The following is a 22,604-nucleotide window of genomic DNA, read 5'->3' on the forward strand; positions in this document are numbered from 1 at the left end:
CCTGAAAGTTGGGAGATGTTACTTGAAATAAAAATAAAGATTTTTTTAAATGCAGTTGAAGTTTCTATCTGGAGCTCTATTAATTTCTTAGAATATATTGAGAAAACTGTCGTAGGTACAATTGACTTATGTCTCAGCCCAGTGAGGACAGGGCCAAGGAACAACACTGAGGGATCCTGAGTTATAGAGGGAGAAGATTTTATTTCCATTTGCTCCTTGACCTGCAAGGTTTTACCCAATGGACACTCAGAACCTAGCCCTGATGCTATTTTCTTAAGCTGAGGTGGGGCTGGGTGAAGATTGGCCTATCACCCCCGAACCCCCCACAGACACACATCCTGCTTCCCAGTGGAGTAATATCACATCTCAGGGAAGGCTGGGACTTGGCACAGGCACAGAACAAAGAACTCTTGTACCTTATCTCCAGCAGGAAATGGGGATATATTCTGAGGGGTGCCACCCAGATTGACTGTCCCCACCAACCTCAATCAGAAAATCCTTATTGGTTTTTTTTAAATAGCCTAAAATTGGAGCTGGAGTCAGATAGTACAATGGTCAAGGTCATAGTACTTTGCACACAGCTGACCCAGGTTTGATCCCGGCATCCCAAGCCTGCCTGCCAGTAGAAACCCCTGAGCACCTCTATAGGTGGTCCCAAAACAAAAAACTTCAAAAGGAAAAGCCAGAAATGGGACCTGGGGAGATAGTGCAGCGAGCAAAGGTGTTGGCTTTGCACTTAGCCAACCTGGATTTGATCCCCGATATCTGGTGTGGTCCCCCTGAGCCTTGCCAGGAGTGATTCCTGAGCACCACCGGGTATGGTCCAAAAACAAGCAAAAATAGCCCAAACTTCAGGGGCCAGGGAGATGGTCCAAGGGGTTGGAGCACAAGCTTTGCTGGTAAATGAAGGCCTGGGTTTCAACCCAACCTTGGATGATTCCCTGAGCACCATCAGGAGTTAACCCGAACGAAAGTTGGGAGTGCCCCTGAGCACTGCTGAGTGTAACCACAAATGACCCTTTAGGGGGAGCAGCATACCCTGCGACACTTGGTCACTCCTGACTCTGCACTTAGAAATCACTACTGGCAGGCTGCATGTAAGGCAAATGCCCTACCTCTTTGCTATCGATCCGGCCCTACTAAAGAACTTTTGATACCAGAATTTTTTTGTTTTTGTTTTTAGGTCACACCCGGCAGTGCTCAAGGGTTACTCCTTGCTCCACACTCAGAAAATGCTCCTGGCAGGCTCGGGGGACCATATGGGATGTCGGGATTTGAACCAATGACCTTCTGCATGAAAGGCAAATGCCTTACCTCCATGCTATTTCTCCGGCCCGATACCAGAACTTTTGTGTCTACAAACCAGTGTTAAAGATTTGTAGGTGAAGGCTGGGATAGACAGGAGAATACTATCAGGTTTGATCCTCAGCTCCACTTAACTGGCCCCTAAGCACTACTGGGAATCATCCCTGAGCACAGCCAGCAGTAGCTTCAAGACCAAAATAATTATAAAGCAGGGATAGGGGACAGAAGAGATCTCTCAGTGGACTGAACAATGGTCTTGTCTGATCCATGGCACTGATGATCCCTGAACACCACCAGATGTGGCCCCAAATCAAAGTGCCAGTGGCCACAAGGATTGATTCACAAACTACAAAGCTGGAAAATACTTGCAGCAGGTAAAAAATCAGACTTATAAAATGACATCTAAATCTATGTTGAAATCTCTCCCAATTTTGGGGTGGGAGCACAGCCAGCAGTGCTCAAGAGCTACTCCTGGCTTTGTACTCAGGAATCACTCCTGGTGGCCATGCAGGGCCATATGCGATGCTGGGGATCAAATTTGAGTCGGCTGCATGTAATGCAAACAGTTTGCCTACCATGTCCTCTCTCTGCCCCCTGGCCACATTATTTTCAATGTATGAAGAAAATCCACAAAATGTGCAGTTTCAACAAAATTGTGCACAGCTTGCTCAGATTCTGAAAGAGGGGTGTCAGTGTTAGCCAGTTAGGAAAGATGTTTTTCCTTCCTCTGTATTTTTCTTGGCTTTTTATTTAGGGAATTCATATGGCTAACTTTGGGAATCAGGAAATCAATGTAAACTGCTAAATGGCTATATGGTCTTAGGGGGTTCCTGGACACTAGATTTGAGCCACAGAGGATGGGCACCATGTGGCCAATTGTGGGGTTTCTTTGGGGGGGGCACACCTGCTCAGAGATTACTCCTGACTATGTGCTCAGAAATCGGTCCTGATTGGGGACCATATGGGATGCAGGGGTTGGGGGTGAGGACTCAAACCTCCATCTCTCCTGGGACAGCCACGTGCAAGGCAAAAGACATACTGCTACACCATTGCTCCTACCTTGGATTCTGTTTTGTTGTTATTTTTTTTTGGAGGACCACACCCTGTGATGCTCAGGGGTTACACCTGGCTATGTGCATAGAAATCGCTCCTGGCTTAGGGGACCATATGGGATGCTGGGATAAAACCACTGTCCATCCTGGGTCAGCCACATGAAAGGTAGACACCCTAATGCTGTGCCATCACTCCAGGTTCCTGATCATGTTTTTTTGTGTCAATGTAGAATTAGGCCTGATACATAGTAGGTGTTCATATACCAATAACCCTCTCAGAAATAGATAGGAGCAGTATTTGCCCACTGATGGCTATATGGTGGGTCCTCAGGATATTCCAAGAGAGCCCCCCAGGTGAAAAATCATATCAATTGGGGAAGGGACACAGTACAAGATTAGGGGGGTTTTCTCAGTAGAATGGGGTAAAAGATCAGTTTAGGAAGGACACAAAGAACAAAGTAGAGAAACACTGAGTCAGAGACAAAACTTGAGCCCTCATCATAAAACTAAGCCTCAAAAGAAGCATTGACTCCATTTCATAAAGGCAGCTAAGGTTTGATAAGACAAGCTTGAGACTTTTGACTCGAATCTACCCAGAAAACCAAACAGACTCCAGCTCTGGAGCCTTTGCTCGGGACTGGAGCAAAGCAAACACTGGGCCGGCAGCTTGAAGACTCAGCCTTGGATCCGTGCAGCAAATGACAACACTGTGGGTGATTTGCAAAAGTGGACTTTTAATGTCATGGTGCTAAGTACCAGGTCAGGTAGGCATCATCAGACACAAGGTGGCGATTCTTGCAAGCAGAAGAGCTGGGAGTAGAAGTAGTACTTGGTGCTGTATGAGGCTTGGACTAAGCATTGACCAAACTCCTGGTCACATTTGCACAGCATTTCTTGGCATTTGTCCTCTGTGGGGGCTGGAAGAAGCAGAAAAAAAGGTTAGCAGAGGCAGCTGCAGAGAGGGAAGGAAAGTTCCAGAGAAACCTGCAGGGAGGGCATAGGTCATTGGTGCTGGCCTGGCCTTCCAGATCAGGGACAACCCCAGGAGGGACGGTGCTGATGTCATAGGGAACTTCAGTTGCCAGTGAAAGGATGCCACAGCATACAAAAGCTTTTAGGGGAGATCAGCCCATCATATGTATCCTCAGGTTTTCCTGGTGGGGAGAACTAAAATAACCCCTGCGGGTTCCTCAAAAGGCCTGCTGTGGACACTTTTTTCCCCTGCGTGAATGGTTGAGTGTAGCAGGTCAGCCCCTGAAGAGGTTGACTGATGGAGGGATGGAGAATGAGGCCCTTTTCTTCCAGCTCGGAGCACGCGTCTGCCACCCTGTCTAGCCCACGGTTCTGAGGTGAAACGGCGGGTAAACAGCTGCAGACAATCAGGCTCGTGGAAATATTTGCTTTATTCGGATGGATAAAACTGAAGTCCAAAGACTTAGATTCAGTTCCAGCCAGCCAAAAGCTCTCGCCTTCCACAGACCCTTGCTCTTATAGTCCAGAGTCAGGTCCCACCCAATGGTGGGATCAGATACCAACCAATGGTGGAAGCAGAATCAGGTCCTACCCTAGGGTGGGGGCAGAATGCCAGATCACACCCTAGGGTAGGGCACAATCACCTAATCAGATTAGGGTGAGCAACATAGTAATCCCCCAAAATATTTACATACACAACAATTCCCCCTTTTGTTTTTAGTAAACAAACAATATTGTCTACAATTATTAAAAGAAAAATTAGTCACTAATAAAAGAGCGGCTGTTTGCATAAGCGCATCACAGGAAAATGTAAAGAAAAACTTCTAACCTAAGCACAGGGTGTCTAAAACCAGAAACATGTATCAAGGAATCAACTACAAGCTCCTGACAAGATAAATCTAAGATGTACATAGATCTTTCGAAGAGACACCAGAAAGGTTGTGTAGCAGGCAAGGAGAAGCACCTTTTCTTTATTTGTTGTTGTTGTTGTTGGTTTTTGGGTCACACCTGGCAGTGCTCAGGAGTTACTCCTGACTCCACGTTCAGAAATCGCTCCTGGCAGATACCGGCATTTGAACCAATGACCTTCTGCATGAAAGGCCAACGCCTCACCTCCATGCTATATCTCCAGCTCCATTTTCATTCAAGTTCAGGTAGACCAGAAAGCCCATCTTTGAGGGCATTGAACTAGGCCTTTATTTCAGAAGAAGAGGCTCATACACCCTCTGCACAGTGGGGAGCCACTGCAATGATGATCAATAGGTATCTGAACTTAGTCCAAGTTCTTAATCCAGTCTGAAGTCCATAAGATGTCTGAAATTGATGTCGACTATTTATAGATGGGAGCTTAAGTCACAAACCAAAACAAAATGTTTAAGGCAGAGACCCTCCCTGTGTAAATAAACAACTTGAGGGCCCATCCAAAATGGATGGAACCTTCTATAAACCTAGTATTTTGCCTATGATGCGCCCACGCAAAAAACCCTGAGAACAGACAAAAATATCATTTGGGAAATTATAGACAATAATATATAACTCACAAACCTAAAGTCAAGAAAGCAAAACCTAGGGGCCGGGCGGTGGCGCTAAAGGTAAGGTGCCTGCCTTGCCTGCGCTAGCCTTGAACGGACCGCGGTTCGATCCCCCGGTGTCCCATATGGTCCCCCAAACCAGGAGCGACTTCTGAGCTCATAGCCAGGAGTAACCCCTGAGTGTTACCGGGTGTGGCCCAAAAACCAAAAAAAAAAAAAAAAAAAAAAAAAAAAAAGAAAGCAAAACCTTAATGTAATACAACATCGATTCCTAATATTAAAAACTAAAATAGAAAAACATTAATTACGATAGTCAAAAGAAGTGTAGTACCAAACATAACTTCAAAGGATTACAGTTATAGGAAAAACAACAGATGTAATTTCTACAGAGTTCAATACCAATCTGTAAATATGAGGGGTCTGGAACTCCAAAAGGACCGGCAGAAGACACTTGATGGGTCTGGAAAAGCGGGTTGAAGCCTTGTACAGGAGATAACATCAAGCTGAATGAAGAAGGAAGGCCAGTACAGTCATCCATGTGTCGGGGCATCCCCAAGCGTTACATCATTACATCATAAGTTGGTTGGGCTTCTGTATTTCCTTTGGGATCGGTGCAATCTTGGGGTAGCCATTGTAGAAACAGTCAACAATAGCATTTTGTATGTGAATGGAAAACCAGAAATTCAGATAGCACAGTTTAACTGGGATCCAGAGACTGTGGGTCTTGTCCATGGATCTTTTCTCTGGTGTTACATTGTGACACAAATCCCAGGTGGCTTCATTTCCAACAAGTTTGCAGCATATATGGTGTAAAACTCCAACAGTCATGGATTTCTTCTTCCCGCCGAGATCACGAAGCTTGTAGTTGTGGGTGAAGGAGATGGGTTGCACATGTGAAATCCTGAAAATTAAAATGTTAAGGACTAGGAAGAGAGAAGGAAGGATAAGGAAGACTAATTTGGGGAAGATAAAATTAGGAAAAAGGAAACTATATACAAAATATGCAGAACAGACAGACACTAAACAAGACATACACACACAGACTTCACAAAAAATATGGCCATAACACTCACTCATACTAAAAAATATTTGTTGGAAAGGATCCAAAATAGAGCAAAAGAAAAGAGAATTCAGCTGAATCAACTAAAAGCTCCTTAAAATGTAATAGCCGGCAATTGTTTAGATAAATCATTTCAAATTCACACAAAAAAATTTTTTTTTTATGGTTTTGCCTAGCAGATCTAAAAGAGAATTTCATGCATAATACAAACATGGACAACTCTACTATACGTGTATATCAGTATATATACAAAGTTATTGTATAACAGTAACTTTATGATAATCAATCATAGGCAAGAAGCACTGTGAAGAAAGTCCACCTAAAATTATCATTATGTAAGCGTCTTAAAACCTAAATTGAGGGAAATAAAGCAATGATGTTAAAATAAAAAGAGTGAAAGTCGTTAAATGAGTATACCTAGAAAGAAAAACTACATTAATATGATGAGAAATTTTTCTTTCAGGTGAACCTTGACTAAATTAATTTGTAAAATTTCATGATTAACTGAGACCTAGAGCAATAATGAAATTAAGACATAAATCCATCCTACAAGGAGACACATTGGGGATTCATGATTTTCAATCTATATTCATTGATCATGCCTGTGGAAAGAATCCTAGAGCATTAATAGCAACTGATAAGGAAGTAAAATGATTATCTGGTGTTCATTGTAGATCTCTAAGAAGTATAAAACAGGATGTATGCTGCTGTGGATTTCACCAATGTATTAGGGACTTTTTTGATCTTCTTGTCATCAAAATTGATCCAGTGTTGTTTTGCAGCAATTTTACAGTATGAAGTACAGTGTCCATAGTGAACTTTACCATAATGGTTTGACACCGATGATAAGTTGTATTTCTTAATCTTGCTTTTATTCTCTGAAGTGAATTCCTCTAAATTGAGGTCTTCTAAAGGAAAATCTACATAAGTATGCAATTTTTTTTATTTGTTTGCCATCAAAAGCAAAACGTTTCAAGTGTATTATAAGTACTGGTGGCAGTTTCCATAAATACGTTTTCTTTGAAAAATCCCTTCTATTTTTGCAACTGTTGCACAGAACTTTGTTGTCATTTCTTCACCTCAGGAAGCTCACCACAAAGAGTGATGAGTTTAGTTAGAGAAATAACTACATTTTGAACTGTCCTAATATTGAGAATGTATGAGGGAAATGTAGAGCCTGTTTAGGGTACAGGCGGGGGTTGGGTGGGGAGGAGGGAGATTTGGGACTTGGGTGATGGGAATGTTGCACTGGTGATGGGTGGTGTTCCTTTTATCACTGAAACCCAAACACAATCATGTATGTAATCAAGGTGTTTAAATAAAAAAAATTATGCATTAAAAAAAATTCAGAGAGGCATTCCTGTAATGAACATTTATCTGTAGATGTAACAGCCAAAGACAAATGAACAAATGTCTCATAAACCTCAGACTTTTGGTGGCAAGTGAGACACTGGAGTATAGATTTGAATTGTCCTTGAAAGAGATCATAAATAATAGATTTATGAGCCTTTTGGTGTTCTGGACTAAATTGTTCATAATTTTCATTTCCCATGAGATGTGTAGTTTTGTCTGTCATTAGATTTACAGTAAGCAAGTCCTGATGTAATCCCTCTATTAGGAACATCAGTAGTTCGTGAGGATCCTGCTGATTGTGTCCAGCAAACTGGTCATTAAGTAAACCAATTGTTACTTTGAAGCTTTCAGGGTTAATATATCTATGAAATCCATTTCCCATGGTTTTGATGAGCCGACCAAATTCTTCGGCTAATTTACCTTCATGCCCTATCGGATTTTTCTTGTTAATATCCTTTTTATAATGATCTTTATAAAAATACTGAGTTAAGTCTGAAATATTATACAAGCATTGCAATATTGAGTTCATGTAGCAAGAGTTTCCTATATTTTGGAGCCCAGTTAAGACAGGTTCCTGTCTTTCCTTTTGCATCTCGGAGTGTAAGGGTTTATCACTACCATCAGTCTCACTCATTGTATGGTGTGTGACAGCTAAATCGTTCCCTGCCCCAGAGACCTTAGTAATATTACTGCTGTTAGTGTCTGAAGTATTCTGTTTTTTCTCTGAAGGGGAGTTTGTAGTCTGAACCTGATCATTTGTGCTAGCCCGATTTCTAACAAGACGTAATGGAACCCAAAATTTCTTGGGAGGGTCATCATTTATAGAAACATAGGCATAACCCCTTCCTCTTAGGAGAAGATAGCCAGCTATCCATTTTTCATCCTCCTTGATCCAAATAGGTTTATGGGTTGTTTCTTGTCTCTGAATATCTTCTTTAAAATGTCTTTCCGCTGCAGTGTAGCTTTCCCCTTGGGGTAAGTTAAAGTAATTTAGTGTGATAAGAGTCAAAGATAGCAAATCCGTTGGTGGTAAACCTCTTTTTCTATTTTTTTGCAATTGAGTTTTTAAGGTTCTGTGAGTCCTTTCTACAATGGCCTGTCCCCTACAATTGTAAGGAATTCCTCTGAGATGTCTTATCTGCCATTCCTTACAAAAAAATTCAAAAGTTTTGCTAACATAGGCTGGCCCATTATCAGTTTTTATAGAATATGGAATACCCATCACAGAGAAACATTGTAAAAGAAAACTACAAGCAGCCTTAGATTTTTGAGAAGACATGGGAATTGCCCACATAAACCGAGAATAAGTGTCCACCACAACATGAAGATAAGGTTTCCTTGGAAATAAATCTGTTTGAGTTATATCCATTTGCCAAAGTTCGTTAGACTGTAAGCCTCTTGGGTTTGCTCCTGCTATGTGAGTCTTTTTTGTTAACGGTGCACATACGTTGCAGTTTTCTACGATTTCTCTAGCTTGCCTCCATGGAATTTGGTAATTCACATGTAAACGGCGAGCATTTGTGTGTAGGGCTGAATGTTCCTCTACAGGTGATTTAAATATAGGCATTGCTAGCAAGTCAGCAGTTTTATTTCCTTGAGCCACAGGTCCTGGAAGACCTGAGTGGGCTCTAATATGCGTGATGAAGATGGGCTCAGTTCGTTTTTGAAGAAGCTGCTGTAATTGTTTAAGTAAGTCCTGTATGATCGGGTTATTAGCATTAAGGGATGCAGTGGCTATCACATGACATAAATTTACCACATACAAAGAATCAGAAACTATATTCATGGCTTCAGATACATTTTCTAATAGGTAAATTAACGTTGCTAATTCAACTTTCTGTGCAGATTTATATTTGGTATCTATGGTCATATTAATGTTGTCTCCAGTTATTCCTCCTTTTCCATTTTGGGATCCATCAATGTAAAAAACCTTGGCATTGGGGATAGGGGAATCCCGAACAATTGAAGAAATAACAAACTGAGTTTTTTTTAAAAAGTCCCAAATTTTTCCTGCTGGATAATGGGAGGATATTTCTCCTGTGAAATCTGAGAGGGCCCTTTGTAGAGATTCATTAATTGGCAATATTGACTCAATTTCCTTTTTTGGTACTGGCAAAACTATTATATCTGGGTCAAAACCTAGTAAAGATATAGATCTGAGTCTTGCCTTGATAATAATCTCTGAAATCAGTTGCAAGTAGGGGACAACTGAGCGAGGTTGTTTGTTATGTAAATACACCCATTCCAAAGGTCCTGACTGTTGCATCAAGGCCCCTGTGGGGGTTTCTATAGTAGGGAAGATTAACAGTAATACCTTTTCTCCTGGGATGAATCTTGAGAGAAACGATTTTTGTAATCTGCTCAAGAAGATGTCCAATTCATTTTTTGCAGCTGTTGTTAAATTTCTCGGGCTATCTAAAGCAGGATCACCCTCCAACGTTTTAAACAGATTAGATAACTCTGCATTTGGGATTCCTAGTGCAGGGCGGAGCCAATTTACGTCACCTAAAAGTCTCTGAAAATCATTAAGCGTTCTGAGGTTTTCTTTTTTGATAGAAAATTTTTGTGGACGTATAGACGTCCGGTCCAAAATAAAACCCAAATATTGATACGGTGGCATTATCTGTATTTTTTCTAAAGCTATTTTCAGTCCTGATGTTTGTAAACAGTCAGTAACATAAGAGTATAATTCCTGTAAATCTGTTTCGTTGTTCACTGTGAGCAAGATATCATCTGTATAATGAAATATCATGGCTTGAGGAAATTTTTCACGAGCAGGGCTCAAAACCTTATCTACAAAAAACTGACACATGGTTGGGGAATTCAGCATGCCTTGGGGGAGAACAGTCCATTGGAAACGTCTGCAGGGATGGGTATTATTGAGAGAAGGAACTGAGAATGCAAAACGTTTTTTATCATCTGGGTGGATAGGAATATGGTAGAAGCAGTCTTTCAGATCAATTATAATTAGTGGCCATTCCTTTGGAATAACTACAGGTGATGGTAAACCAGTCTGCAATTTGCCCATAGGTATCATGGATAAATTTATAGCTCTAAGATCCATCAAAAGTCTCCATTTACCGGATTTCTTTTTTATAGTGAATATAGGTGAATTCCATTGAGAAAAAGATGGTTCAATATGTCCTAAACTTAGCTGTTCCTCCACTAATTCTGTCAGCACCTTTAATTTATCAGTTTTAAGGGGCCACTGACCTGTCCAAATTGGTTCATCAGATTTCCATTTTATTTTTATTGGTGCTGGTGTTTTTACGGTAGTGGCCCCCACTAAAAATTTTGGGTTTTTAAATCAAAAGAAGGTTCGGGCTCTTCTGGAGCTAATGGGATGTGGAATTCTGCTTTCCACTGTTTGTGTAGGTCACGGCCCCACAGGGATGGTGAAAATGGGCCCACGTGAGGTCTGATTATTGCTTTTTGATTTTCTGGGCCGTAAAATAGTATAGTCCTCGTACTCAACAGACAGGAACTCAGGCCTCCTATTCCTTCTAGGGAATACGGGATTTCCTGAAGAGGCCAATTATCTGGCCATTCTTTCTCAGAAATTACGGTAACCTGAGCACCCGTATCTATCATTCCATCAAAGGGTTTGCCTTCCAAGTGAAGTTTGATCATTGGGTGTTCATCTTTACATTTAGTAACCAGAGCCACGATTGGGTTTTGAGCAGCACCCGGATCTGTGCTTCCAAAACCTCCAATTCTAGTCTTATCTGAAGTCCCAAATTTGACATAAGGCACTATTACTATCTGGGCAATCGCTTCTCCTTTTTTAAAGGTCCATGTAACTGGTACAGTAATAACTACAATGATTTCTCCCATAGAATCTGAGTCAATGACACCAGTGATTACTGATATACCCTTTATGTTGAGGGAATTTCTGCCAAGGATCAAACCCATGGTATCTGGGGGTGGCGGGCCCACAATGCCAGTTTCTAACATGTAAGGGCATGCTCCTGGGTAAATTGTAATGTCCTCTGGGCATAATATGTCTAATCCGGCACTCCCTGAAGTAGAGTGGATTAATTCCCTTATCGTGATGAATTTTCTTGGGCTGGGCTTGGAAGGATTATTGTCTGTGAACTTTGCCCCTGATTTGGAAGGGCCTGGGGGGAGGCCCTGTAGGCGTTTCCCTGCATCTTGTATGTGTGTTCTTGGGGAGCTGAATTTATAAGGAGACGACAATTTCTTTTGATATGTCCCTGTTTTCCACAATGGTAGCAGGTGATTTGCCTCCTGGGGACTGTGTTAAAACCTCTACTTAGGTTATTATTAATGAGGTTTCTGGATCTGCAATCTTTCGCCCAGTGGCGACCCCTTTTGCATTTTGGGCAAAGACCTGGTTTCCGGAAAGTGTTCTGTCCCCGAGGGGAGTAAGACATTGTTCCCTTGGTAACTGGGAAGGTTTGTACTGAGTCTGAGTGGGGTGGGGGTTGGGGTTCCACATAGACATTCCGGCAGGCATAAAGGTAATCATTCAGATCTGACTTTTCATTTAATGTATTCAATACTAATCTACAGGCTGAATTTGCATTATGATAGGCCACAGATTTTACTAGGAAGTTTCTTATCTCCTCATCTTCGACTTGTAACTTCAGAGCATCTTTAATCTTACCTACAAACTCTGCAAATGACTCATAAGGCCCTTGGGTAATTTTTAAAAAGTTTCCTCTACCAATGCTGTTAGAATCAATTTTTTCCCATGCTGACAATGCAATCTCCCTGATTAAATTTAAGATTTCCTTAGGTAAAGCTGCTTGTGTCTGAATATTTGCAAATTGATTTTCTGCCATCAATAATTCATACGATAGAGTAACACCTGCCACTTGCTTTTTCATACCATCCGGACTATATAATTTAGCTTTTACGCCTTCTGAATAGTACATTTCCCATTCAGTTCGCTGTTTAGACGACAGGCATATTTCAGCGATTCTTTTAAAATCATACAAAGTCCAAGATGAGTTATGACTCCAAAGTCTTAATAACTCCACACTGTATGGCGATTTTGGCCCATTTTCTTTACATGATCTTTTAAACCGATCTAATTCTTCCATCTGATAGGGTACATAGTTAGAAACATTTACCCCGTCTATAGGAGATAAGGCCTGATTAGCAAAATTACTCTGAATAGAGCTCTGAGACCGAGCATGTGGTTCATTTTTTGAATCTGCTCTGCGATTCAATTTTGTGACTAGAAGGAGGCATACTTCGTGGAGTTAGCACTGGAGGTAGATCATTATCTGAGTCACTACTGTCAAGCAATTCACTAGAATCAGGCTTAACATTCTGAGTTGTTTTTCTTCCAGCAAAAATTTCTATATTGTTGATGGTGGGGCTGGATTCGTCAGCCTGCACCTTGGTCTGAGTTTTCGTCAGATAAATTTCCTTATTATCTATACTGGTTTTAGCCTCACCATTTCTACACTTTCTATTTCCTAAATAGAAATAACAGCAAATAACTATGCTCATAATAATAACGTTAGTCAACACAGAAATTCCACAAACTATGATGGCTAGAGACACTACACTTTTCATTTGAAATATAGACCACAACCATCCAACTGCAGTGATTGTCCTTAGATCAAAACCAATTAGTTTTAAACAAAATGGAATGATCCACTTGTATACTAGAGCACCAATGCGTAAGACTAAGGGTGGTAAAATCCACATGACTAACCACAGAAACCATTTGATGGTCAGCATAGGAAATTTCCAATGAAATATTTCACTTACAGTTCTGAGGGTCCAGGGTTCAGGTCCCTGTCCGGGCGTCATTATGTAGCAGGTCAGCCCCTGAAGAGGTTGACTGATGGAGGGATGGAGAATGAGGCCCTTTTCTTCCAGCTCGGAGCACGCGTCTGCCACCCTGTCTAGCCCACGGTTCTGAGGTGAAACGGCGGGTAAACAGCTCGCAGACAATCAGGCTCGTGGAAATATTTGCTTTATTCGGATGGATAAAACTGAAGTCCAAAGACTCAGATTCAGTTCCAGCCAGCCAAAAGCTCTCGCCTTCCACAGACCCTTGCTCTTATAGTCCAGAGTCAGGTCCCACCCAATGGTGGGATCAGATACCAACCAATGGTGGAAGCAGAATCAGGTCCTACCCTAGGGTGGGGGCAGAATGCCAGGTCACACCCTAGGGTAGGGCACAATCACCTAATCAGATTAGGGTGAGCAACATAGTAATCCCCCAAAATATTTACATACACAACAGTTGAGGAATTTCCAAAGAGATGCTTAGCATTACATTTTTGGTCATTATTTGGCTATTTCTCCTTTGTAAAAATTACAGACCAAAATAGGGCCTCTATCAAATTTCTTTTCCCAGAGAAATTTCTCCACCAAATAAGACAGGCTTGGTCTCTTTCTGTCAGCCTATTTACTTCTATAGGCCAAGTCAAAACATAGCATCTTCAAGACAATGTCTCCACTCCTTTTCTTTGAGCACCACAGCAGGATGACTTTGCCAGGGACTTTCCCTGTCACTTTGAATACCTGCTAACACACAGGTTTGGCCAGGGTAGAATTAGGCTATTTACTAGGTATAATTCAATACTCATTTCATATAAGTTTTATCTCTTTCTATTACCAGTCCATAGGAAGTTGGCCTTAGCCCCTAGCTAGAAAACTATTCCCTCAGGTTAAGGATATTTGTTATTAGGAAGAAAAACCAGGATTCCTGCTATTCTTTTATTTACATCAGTAATGACACCTAGGGCCAGAACTACTTTGATATGTAAGAAATTAGCCTTCCTTTTATCCTCTTGCTCCTAACTGAAATCTTTTCTATTCTAAGATTACAGACCACCTAAAGCCATGTGTATTTGTTTTAAATCAAACAATGTACATGGATAGTTCCTGTACTTTGTAAGAAACAAATGTGGGCATTCCTTTTATGATATGACTGTCTCTTTACCCTTTATATACTCCCAGCCTGGAGAGTAAAATTGTATCTCGTCTATTGCAGATGCGAGTCCCCATACAATGTATTTTGTGCAATCTCATTATTTTATATTCGTCCGTTTTGTGCTCCTGCTTTCTTTCGTGAAGGAATTTTCGTCCCCACTAGAAGATGCTGAGACACAAGACACCTGCAGCAAAAGGAGCCATGTCCTTGGAATCTCCTGGCTCCTCTTCTTCATCAGTATTAAACTATTTTTGTTTTGTTTTGGTTTGATTTGGTTTTGGGTCCCACCTGGCAGCACTCAGAAGTCGCTCCTGGCAGGCTCGGGGGTCCAGATGGGATACCGGGATTCAACCCAGGGTCTGTCCTGTGCTGGCCGTGTGCAAGGTAAACGCTTTACCGCTGTCTTTTCGCTCCAGCCCCATATTAGACTATTTCTGTTGATTGGTTGCGCACCAAGAAATACTCTAGGCCTAGAGTCTAGGACCTTATGCTGTAGAAGATGGAAGCCTGCTCTTTAACCTGCTGAGCCATCTCCCCAGTCCAGAACAGATTCTTGGAGAATCTAGAATCTGTTAGACAATGTGGTAGGTTCCAGAACAATTGAGCTCCGGGGCTTAGTTGGGGGGATAGAAGCAGGTGGTCCTTGCCCCACTCTGCTCCTTCCTAGCTATGTGACCTAGTCTAACTGTCAGGGAATCATTTGGGGTGCTGGGTATGAAACCCAGGTTAGTCTTATACAAGATAAACATCCTATAGGCTGTACTTTTTTTTAAAATTACATTGACTATTAACATAATGTCACCTGGTATATTAACTTAAATCTACTCATGCATAGAACTGACTCATAAGAAAAAAGTCAAACCCTTAACAAACTCAAAGCTGAAATGTAGTGAGCACGATAAAAGAAAATAAAAAAATATGGGGCCGGAGAGAAGCATAGAGGTAAGGCATTTGCCTTGCATGCAGAAGGATGGTGGTTTGAATCCCGGCATCCCATATAGTCCCTTGTGCCTGTCAGGAGCAATTTCTGAGTGTAGAGTTAGGAGTAACCCCTGAGTGCTACTGGGTGTGACCCAAAAACCAAAAAAAAAATAAAATTAAAAATAAAAATAAAAAAATTAAAATGGAGCTGGAGCAATAGCACAGGGGTTAGGATGTTTGCCTTGCACACAGCCAACCGAGTTTCAATCCCCAGCTTCCCATATGATCCCCCGAGCCTGTCAGGAGTGATTTCTGAGCACAGAGCCAAGAGTACCCCTGAGATTTGCTGTGTGTGGCCCCAAAACCAAATAAAATAAAATAAAATAAAATGATCCTAATCTTTGAACTCAAGTAACCAGGGGAGAGTGCAAACTCAGTCCCCACTACCACAAATTATGCAGTTTAGTTTCCCACATTTGGGGAAATCACAGGGTCAGCACAATCCGAGTGCAATGGACAACCCTAACCCTGGGAAAACCACCTTTGTGATTATGCTATCGCCCCTTCCTTACGGGTAAGTATGGCTGTTACTATTGCTCTAGGCCCCCTCATTTCCCATTTCAAATGGGGGTGCTAGGCACAATAAACACATATTATATTTAAATCTGAAAAAGAGAGGCCAAAGCGATAGTACAGCAGGAAGGGATCTTGCTTTGTTCAGGGCCGACTTGAGTTCCATTCCCACCTGTCTCATCGCAGCTTTCCAAATGGTCTCTTTATTGTATTTATTTTTATTTTTATTTTATTTTTTGGTTTTGGGCCACACCCAGTAATGCTCAGGGGTTACTCTTGGCTCTGTGCTCAGAAATCTCTCCTGGCTTGAGAGACCATATGGGACGCTGGGGAGTAGAACCGTGTTTGGTCATAGGTTAGCAGCATGCAAGGCAAACACCCTACCTATGTGGCACCACACCAGCCCCCCCATTTGGCCTCTTAAGCCCCACTAGGAGTCATTCCTGAGCACAGAGCCAGGAGAAAGCCCTGAGCACAACTTGGTATGGCTCTGGGTCAGAAACAGAAAAAATTTTTTAAAAAGCATATGAAAGGGCCTGGAGAGATAGCACAGCGGCGTTTGCCTTGCAAGCAGCCGATCCAGGACCAAAGGTGGTTGGTTCGAATCCCGGTGTCCCATATGGTCCCCCGTGCCTGCCAGCAGCTATTTCTGAGCAGACAGCCAGGAGTAACCCCTGAGCACCGCCGGGTGTGGCCCAAAAACCAAAAAAAAAAAAAAAAAAAAAAGCATATGAAAGCCAAAAAGAGATTTTATTTCTTTTTGAGGGTCACACCGGCAGAGTTCAGGGATTCTGGCTCTGCACCCAGGAATCACTTTTGGCAGGCTTAAGCTACCATATGAGATGCGGGGGATCAAACCCAGGCCTGCCATGTGCAAGGCAGATAGATGTTCTCCATGCTATGTTATTGCTCGGGCCCCATGAGAGTCAAAAAGATGGTACAGGAGGAGGTAAGGTAATGCTTATCTTGCCTGTGGTGGGTTCCTGTTTAAATCCCCGGCACTGCATATAGTCACTCAATCACTCTCAGGAGTCATATCTGACCTGAGCAGAGAGCCAAGAAGTGCACCTGAATAGCATTAGGTATACCCCCAAATTTTCCCCCAAAAGAAAAAAGCATGTGAATAAAGTCGGGCAAATAGAAATCCCCTTTTAGATACAGTACCTTAATGCAACAGCTTGCAAAAATCTAGCAAAGAGGACCAAGGATATAGATCAATGGGTTGAGCACAGACTTTGTACCCCAGAGACCCAGATATTATCCTTAGCACCACAAGGTTCTGTGAACACTGCTGGAAGTGACCCCAAGCACTGAACTTGGTGTAGTTCCTGAGCACTATTGGATGTAGCCCAAAATAAGAACACCCAAAAAAATAAAAAGGAGAAGGAAAAAGATCTAGTAAGTACTGTGTTTTGAGCATAGTGTAGACTTTCAGTAATGTTTGTCAAAAGAAAACAGAAAAGCCAAGCGCTGGTTCGAATGATCGGCTCAAACCCAGCACTTGGGTTTTATTATTGTATTTTCCAGATGAGAAAAGTGAGGTTCCAGGAAATCAGTAGCTTCTCCAAGATCACAGACCTGGGAAGGGAGAATCTCTGCCTTATCATTTCTTGGTTCCCAAGTTTTACCAGGAAAAGAAAGCTTCATTCTATGCAAGATCAAATCTCCCTCCCATGATGGATGACCAACAAAGTCATTGGTACTGTTTGAGTCAATAATAATAATAATAATAATAATAATAATAATAATAATAATAATAATAATAATGAGGCTGGAGCAATAGCCCAGTAGTAGGTCGGGCATTTGCTCTTGCAAGCAACCAACCTGGGTTTGATATCTCGATACCTGCCATCCTACATGATTTTCCGAGCCTGCCTGGAGGGATTTATTTTTTTTAACTTTGTTTATTTATTTATTAATTGATTGATTGGCTGTTGGACCACACCAAACAGTGCTCAGGGGTCACTCCTGGTTCTGCACTCAGAAATTGCTTGAGGCAGGCTGTGGGGCCATATGAATGCTGTAATTAAATCTGGTCCCTCCCAGGTCAGCTGCCCAAGACAAATGCCCTACCACTGTGCTATCTCTCCAGCTCAGGAGTGATTTCTGAGTACAGGACCAGGAAAAGGACTTGAGCACTGCTGAGTGTGTCCACCCTCCTCCCCCAAAAGAGACTACTAATAAAGGTGCTAGGCCGGAGCAATAGCACAGTGGTAAGGTGACCTGAGCCACATGTGGCTGACCTGGGATGGACCCCAGTTCAATTTCTGCCATTGCACATGGTGCCCCAAGCCTTCCAGAAGCGATTTCTGAGTGTAGATCCAGGAGTAATCCCTGAGTGCTGCCAATTGTGCCCCACCCCCCAAAAAAACAAACAAAATAATAATAATAATAATAATAATAATAGAAACTTAAAATATGAATATCTTAAAAGTTACCATTGGGAAGGTGGCGCTAGAGGTAAGGTGTCTGCCTTGCAAGCGCTAGCATAGGATGGACCGAGGTTCGATCACCCGGCGTCCCATATGGTCCCCCCAAGCCAGGGGTGATTTCTGAGCACATAGCCAGGAGTAACTCCTGAGCATCAAACGGGTGTGCCCAAAAACCAAAAAAAAAAAAAAAAAAAGTTACCATTGGGGCTAAGTTTTAAAGTTGAGGGTCTTACAGAAAATATTATCACAGGTTTAAAAATTTTTTGAATATATTTAAGACAGGCTATAAACAAGAAATGGGCCATACCTATAATTTAAGGCAAACAAGAATATGCAAACACAGTGAGTTATCAGAAATATATATGACAAGTATTTTGAGGTTGGTTGTTTGGTTTTCTCTTTTAGTTTTTTGGGTCACACCAGCAGTGCCCACAGGATACTCCTGACCCCTTGCTAAGGACTCAGTCCTGCCTGTGCCTGGTGTGCTACGCGTTACCGGGATTTAACCCAGGACTCCCATATGCAAAACTTGCATTCCAGTGCATTGATCTATCTCCCTGGTCCCATGTTGCTGACCCAGGTTGGATTTTCAGCATCTCATATGATCCCACAATCCCCACCAGGAGTGATACCTGAGTGCAGAGTCAGATTGCTAAAGCCCTCTGTTCGTTTCCCACCCCCTCCCAAAAAAGGAACAAACAGGAGGAACCAGAGATAATACTACAGTTATGTCACTTACATACAGATAACCTCTGTCGGACTCACCACATGATTCCCAATCTCTATTGTGCATAGCCCAAGTGATCCCCAAATTCTCCTCAGTGGCCCAGGAAATCCTTTATACTGAAGGGCTGAGCTATGTCACATTCCTGACCCTTGTGCGGAACTGCACACTCAAGTGACCAAGAATCCCTGGGAATGATGCCTGGTACCCCCTACCAAAAACAAAACAGATAGGGTTAGAGTTATAGTACAGCAGGTGGCCTTGCATGTGTCAAACTGGGTTTAATTCTCAGCATCCCATATTGACCCTTGAGAAAGGAGCAAGCTCTGAGCAACACCCCTGCAACAACAAGCAACAAAGTGGAAGCTTCCAATACTGCCCTTGCCTATAGAACTCTGCTCTGAAACAAGGAGCCTTTGGGGGCCAACCACCTCCGAGCTTTTCTGGTGCCCTGACACTTCTGCAGGATGGGGCGAGGGTGGGGTAGTGGCTGGGCAGAGACTCACTGCATTGCACGGTCTGGTCCACACACTCCCAAGAATAGGGGGTCAGGTTCGGAATGGTACATGCCGAGGAGGCATTTTTGTAGCAGCAGTCATGGAGTCGGCAGCACCTGTTGGGAAGGATTTTTGGTTGCAGACAGCAGGCCAGTGGCCAGTAGGTGGGGAAGGGGGCAAGATCTGAAGGAGCCAGAAGCATATATTTTTTGTTTGTTTGGGGGCTACACCTGGTGGTGCTCAGGATCACTCCTAGCTCTGAGCTCAGGAATTATTTCTGGCAGTGCTCAGGGGACCAAATGGGTTGGCAGGAACTGAACCCAGGTCTGCTGCATGTCAGGCCATCACTATACTGTCTCTTTGGCCACCGGGTCTTTTCTAAATTTTTTTCTTCCTTTTTGTTTAAAATTTTTTTTACTTTTGGGAGCCACACCCAGATGTGTTCAGAGGTTACTCCTGACTGCACTCAGAAATCACTCCTGGCAGACTTGGGGAGCCATAGGGGATGCTGGGGATCACCCTGATTTGGCCCTACCTGCTGCGCTATCACTCCAGCCCACTTTCTTCTCTTTCTTTCTTGATTCTTCTTCTTTCTCTTCTTCTTCTTCCTCTTCTTCTTCTTCTTCTTCTTCTATTTCTTCTTCTTTCTTCTTTTTCTTCTTTCTTCTTCTTCTTCTTCTTCTTCTTCCTTCTTCTTCTTCTTCTTCTTCTTCTTCTTCTTCTTCTTCTTCTTCTTCTTCTTCTTCTTCTTCTTCTTCTTCTTCTTCTTCTTCTTCTTCTTCTTCTACTTCATCTATTTTTTCTTAAAGGATGCTTGGGCTACACCCTGTGAGGGCTCAAGGGCTACTCCTGGCTCAGTGCTCCAGGGACCATGAGCAGTGCTAAGTACTGAAACAGGGCTGGATGCACATCAAGTAAATGTCTTAACCCCCTGTGCTACCACTGCAGTCTTTGACTTGTTGGTCTTTTTCAGCCCTAACCAATGTAGGGTCTAGGATAGCTGGCACCAAAGTTTGCCTCATGGGCCCCATGTTCCCTGATAGGTCCAATCCCTGTTGGGTCTTACCAGCAGGTTAATCATCCAGCCCAGCCCAGTCTGCACTCACCAGTCAGTCTCATCCTTGGGCTCTCCAAAGCCTCCCTTGCCACAGTAGCAGCCGTAGTCCAGGTAAGCCAAGGGGTTTTGGATCCCTACGCACTCCATGGTGCTTGCCAGCTCTACGAGTCCTCGCCGGTGTACATGAGACCTCTTGGGGCCTACAGGGGAGCAAAAGCACAAGATATGTGGGTCAGAAATGTGCTGATCTGGGGAAAGCCTGAAAAGGGCCTGAACAAAAATCTGAGCTTGGTTATTATTATTAGGGGTTAAGTTCACACAGGTTGGACTTACTCCTACCGGTCTCAGGGATCACTCTGGTGGTCTCAGGGATGCTGGGAATCAAACCTGGGTCAGACATGTGAAAGGAAGGCTTGCTGCACCCAGACCTGCTGAACTATCACTCTACCCCTATTAATATTATTACTGTTAGAGTTTACTTGGTTTGGGGTCCAGTGGTATACCAGATTTCTCCTAGCTTGTCTTTTGGGGTGCTAACACTGATATTCAGGGGACCATGAGATGTTGGGAATCAAACCTAGGCCTCCTTTGTACAAATATGTGCTTCATGGGGCTAGGAAGATAGTCCAACAGGTAAGGCTTTTGTTTTGTTTTTGGACCACACCCAGCAATGCTCAGGAATCACTCCTGGCGGTGCTCTGGGGATCATATGGGATGCCAGGAATTGAACTTGGGTTGGCTGTATGCAAGGCAAAAGTGCAGCCCTACCTGCTGTACTATCTCTCCAGCCCACAGCAGTTAAGGCTTTCATTTTGTTTGTGGCCAACCCAGTTCAATCTTTGCCATTTGAAATTGGACCCCCTGAGTCCTTCCTGGGTGGTTTCCAAGCACAGAGCCAGGAATAAGTCCTCAGCACTGCCATGTGTAGCCTGAAGGTGGAAGAAAACCAATTTTACCTTCCTCTCTAGTTGACCAAGGATTTGGAAAGTTCATGCCTGAATTTCTCATGGCTTCCCCCACTTGTGGGTTAAAGACTTCACGGAATCCTCACAGGGCCTGCCTCCTGTCCTTCTCTGGGTCTGCTCTCAATACAGGCAGTTCAGAGTCAAGCCATCATTATTTTTTGTCCCACAGAGCCTCTGCCAGGTACTGAGAGCCACTCTCTCGGGGGACAAGACTTTGCCCAATCACCAGCCCATGCAGAAAATGTCCTGTCCCCCCAATCTCCGGGTCCCCAGATGTACTTCAATCAGAATAGAGACCCTGGGGAGGACATAGTTCAGCAGGGAAGGGGAAATTTGCCCTGCCCAGGTGAGATCCAGCGCCAAAGAACCCCTTGCTTCCACCTAACCACACCGGAGCCCTGGCACTGGGCAGACAATGCCCAACAGTGAGTTTGGAAGCAAAGGAGTTATTTTCTTTGTGGCACAGGCAGGGCTGGCCATCTGAGGTGAGTTTACTCTGTCTGTCTACTGTGGCTAGGGGTGTTGAGAAGCCTCAGGCTTCACTCCTTTGGTTCTAGGTGATATGGTTCCTCTGGAGTATCTGGACCAAGACTGGGGGCTCCTGGGTGAGCTTGCCTTGGGTCTATTCCTGAATGACCCTAGAAATGGTCAGTCTCTGAGGGGACCTTACCAAAGGTGGATCAGGTAACATGAGGATCTCCCTGAACCCTCTCTAGTTGGGTTCAAGATCAGGTAACATGAGGATCTCCCTGAACCCTCTCTAGTTGGGTTCAAGCTCTCCTTCTCCTGTTTTTCTCCCCCGCTAATGTCAATCTCAGGTTGGTTCCCTGGACCTGAATTGGGCTGTGGGGTGGGGGGGGGGATATGCCTGGCAGCTAGAGATAACTTTGGAAGGAGGGGGTCCTGAGAAGGTCCCCGAATGCCGGAATGGATGAATAAGAAAGAAGGAGGACACCCAGAAACTGAGAAGCAATGAGAACAATAGTAGTTAGGGGCCAAAGCAGTAGCACTGTGTAGGGCATTTGCCTTAAACACAGCAGACTGGGGACAGACCAGGGTTCGATTCCTGACATCCCATATACTCTCTTGAGCCTGCCAGGAGAGATTTCTAAGTGAAGAGCCAGGAGTAACCCCTGAGCACTCCAGGTGTGGCCCAAAACTCAAAAATAAATAAACAAACAAACAAACAAATAAATAAATAAAAATTAGTTGTTAGTTAAAGGGCAGGTGTGCTCTGCGGTT

The 22,604-nt window shown here is 43.2% G+C and overlaps 1 protein-coding gene and 1 non-coding gene across 2 annotated transcripts; both read right to left on the reverse strand.

Moving 5' to 3' along the window:
- Window positions 1-3,131: 3,131 nt before the first annotated feature.
- On the reverse strand, window positions 3,132-21,390 carry LOC126001612 (group 10 secretory phospholipase A2-like). The gene is made up of 4 exons (XM_049768892.1): window positions 21,354-21,390; window positions 20,447-20,597; window positions 19,350-19,456; window positions 3,132-3,274 (listed from the first exon to the last, which is right to left on the reverse strand). Exons 1-4 carry the CDS (start codon window positions 21,388-21,390, stop codon window positions 3,132-3,134), a joined length of 438 nt encoding a protein of 145 aa, XP_049624849.1.
- On the reverse strand, window positions 15,532-15,696 carry LOC126002853 (U1 spliceosomal RNA). The gene has a single exon (XR_007493469.1). It is a non-coding gene; the product is annotated as a U1 spliceosomal RNA (small nuclear RNA).
- Window positions 21,391-22,604: the final 1,214 nt, after the last annotated feature.

The sequence above is a fragment of the Suncus etruscus genome, chromosome 2, assembly GCF_024139225.1.
Source record: "Suncus etruscus isolate mSunEtr1 chromosome 2, mSunEtr1.pri.cur, whole genome shotgun sequence".
Taxonomy (NCBI): domain Eukaryota; kingdom Metazoa; phylum Chordata; class Mammalia; order Eulipotyphla; family Soricidae; genus Suncus; species Suncus etruscus.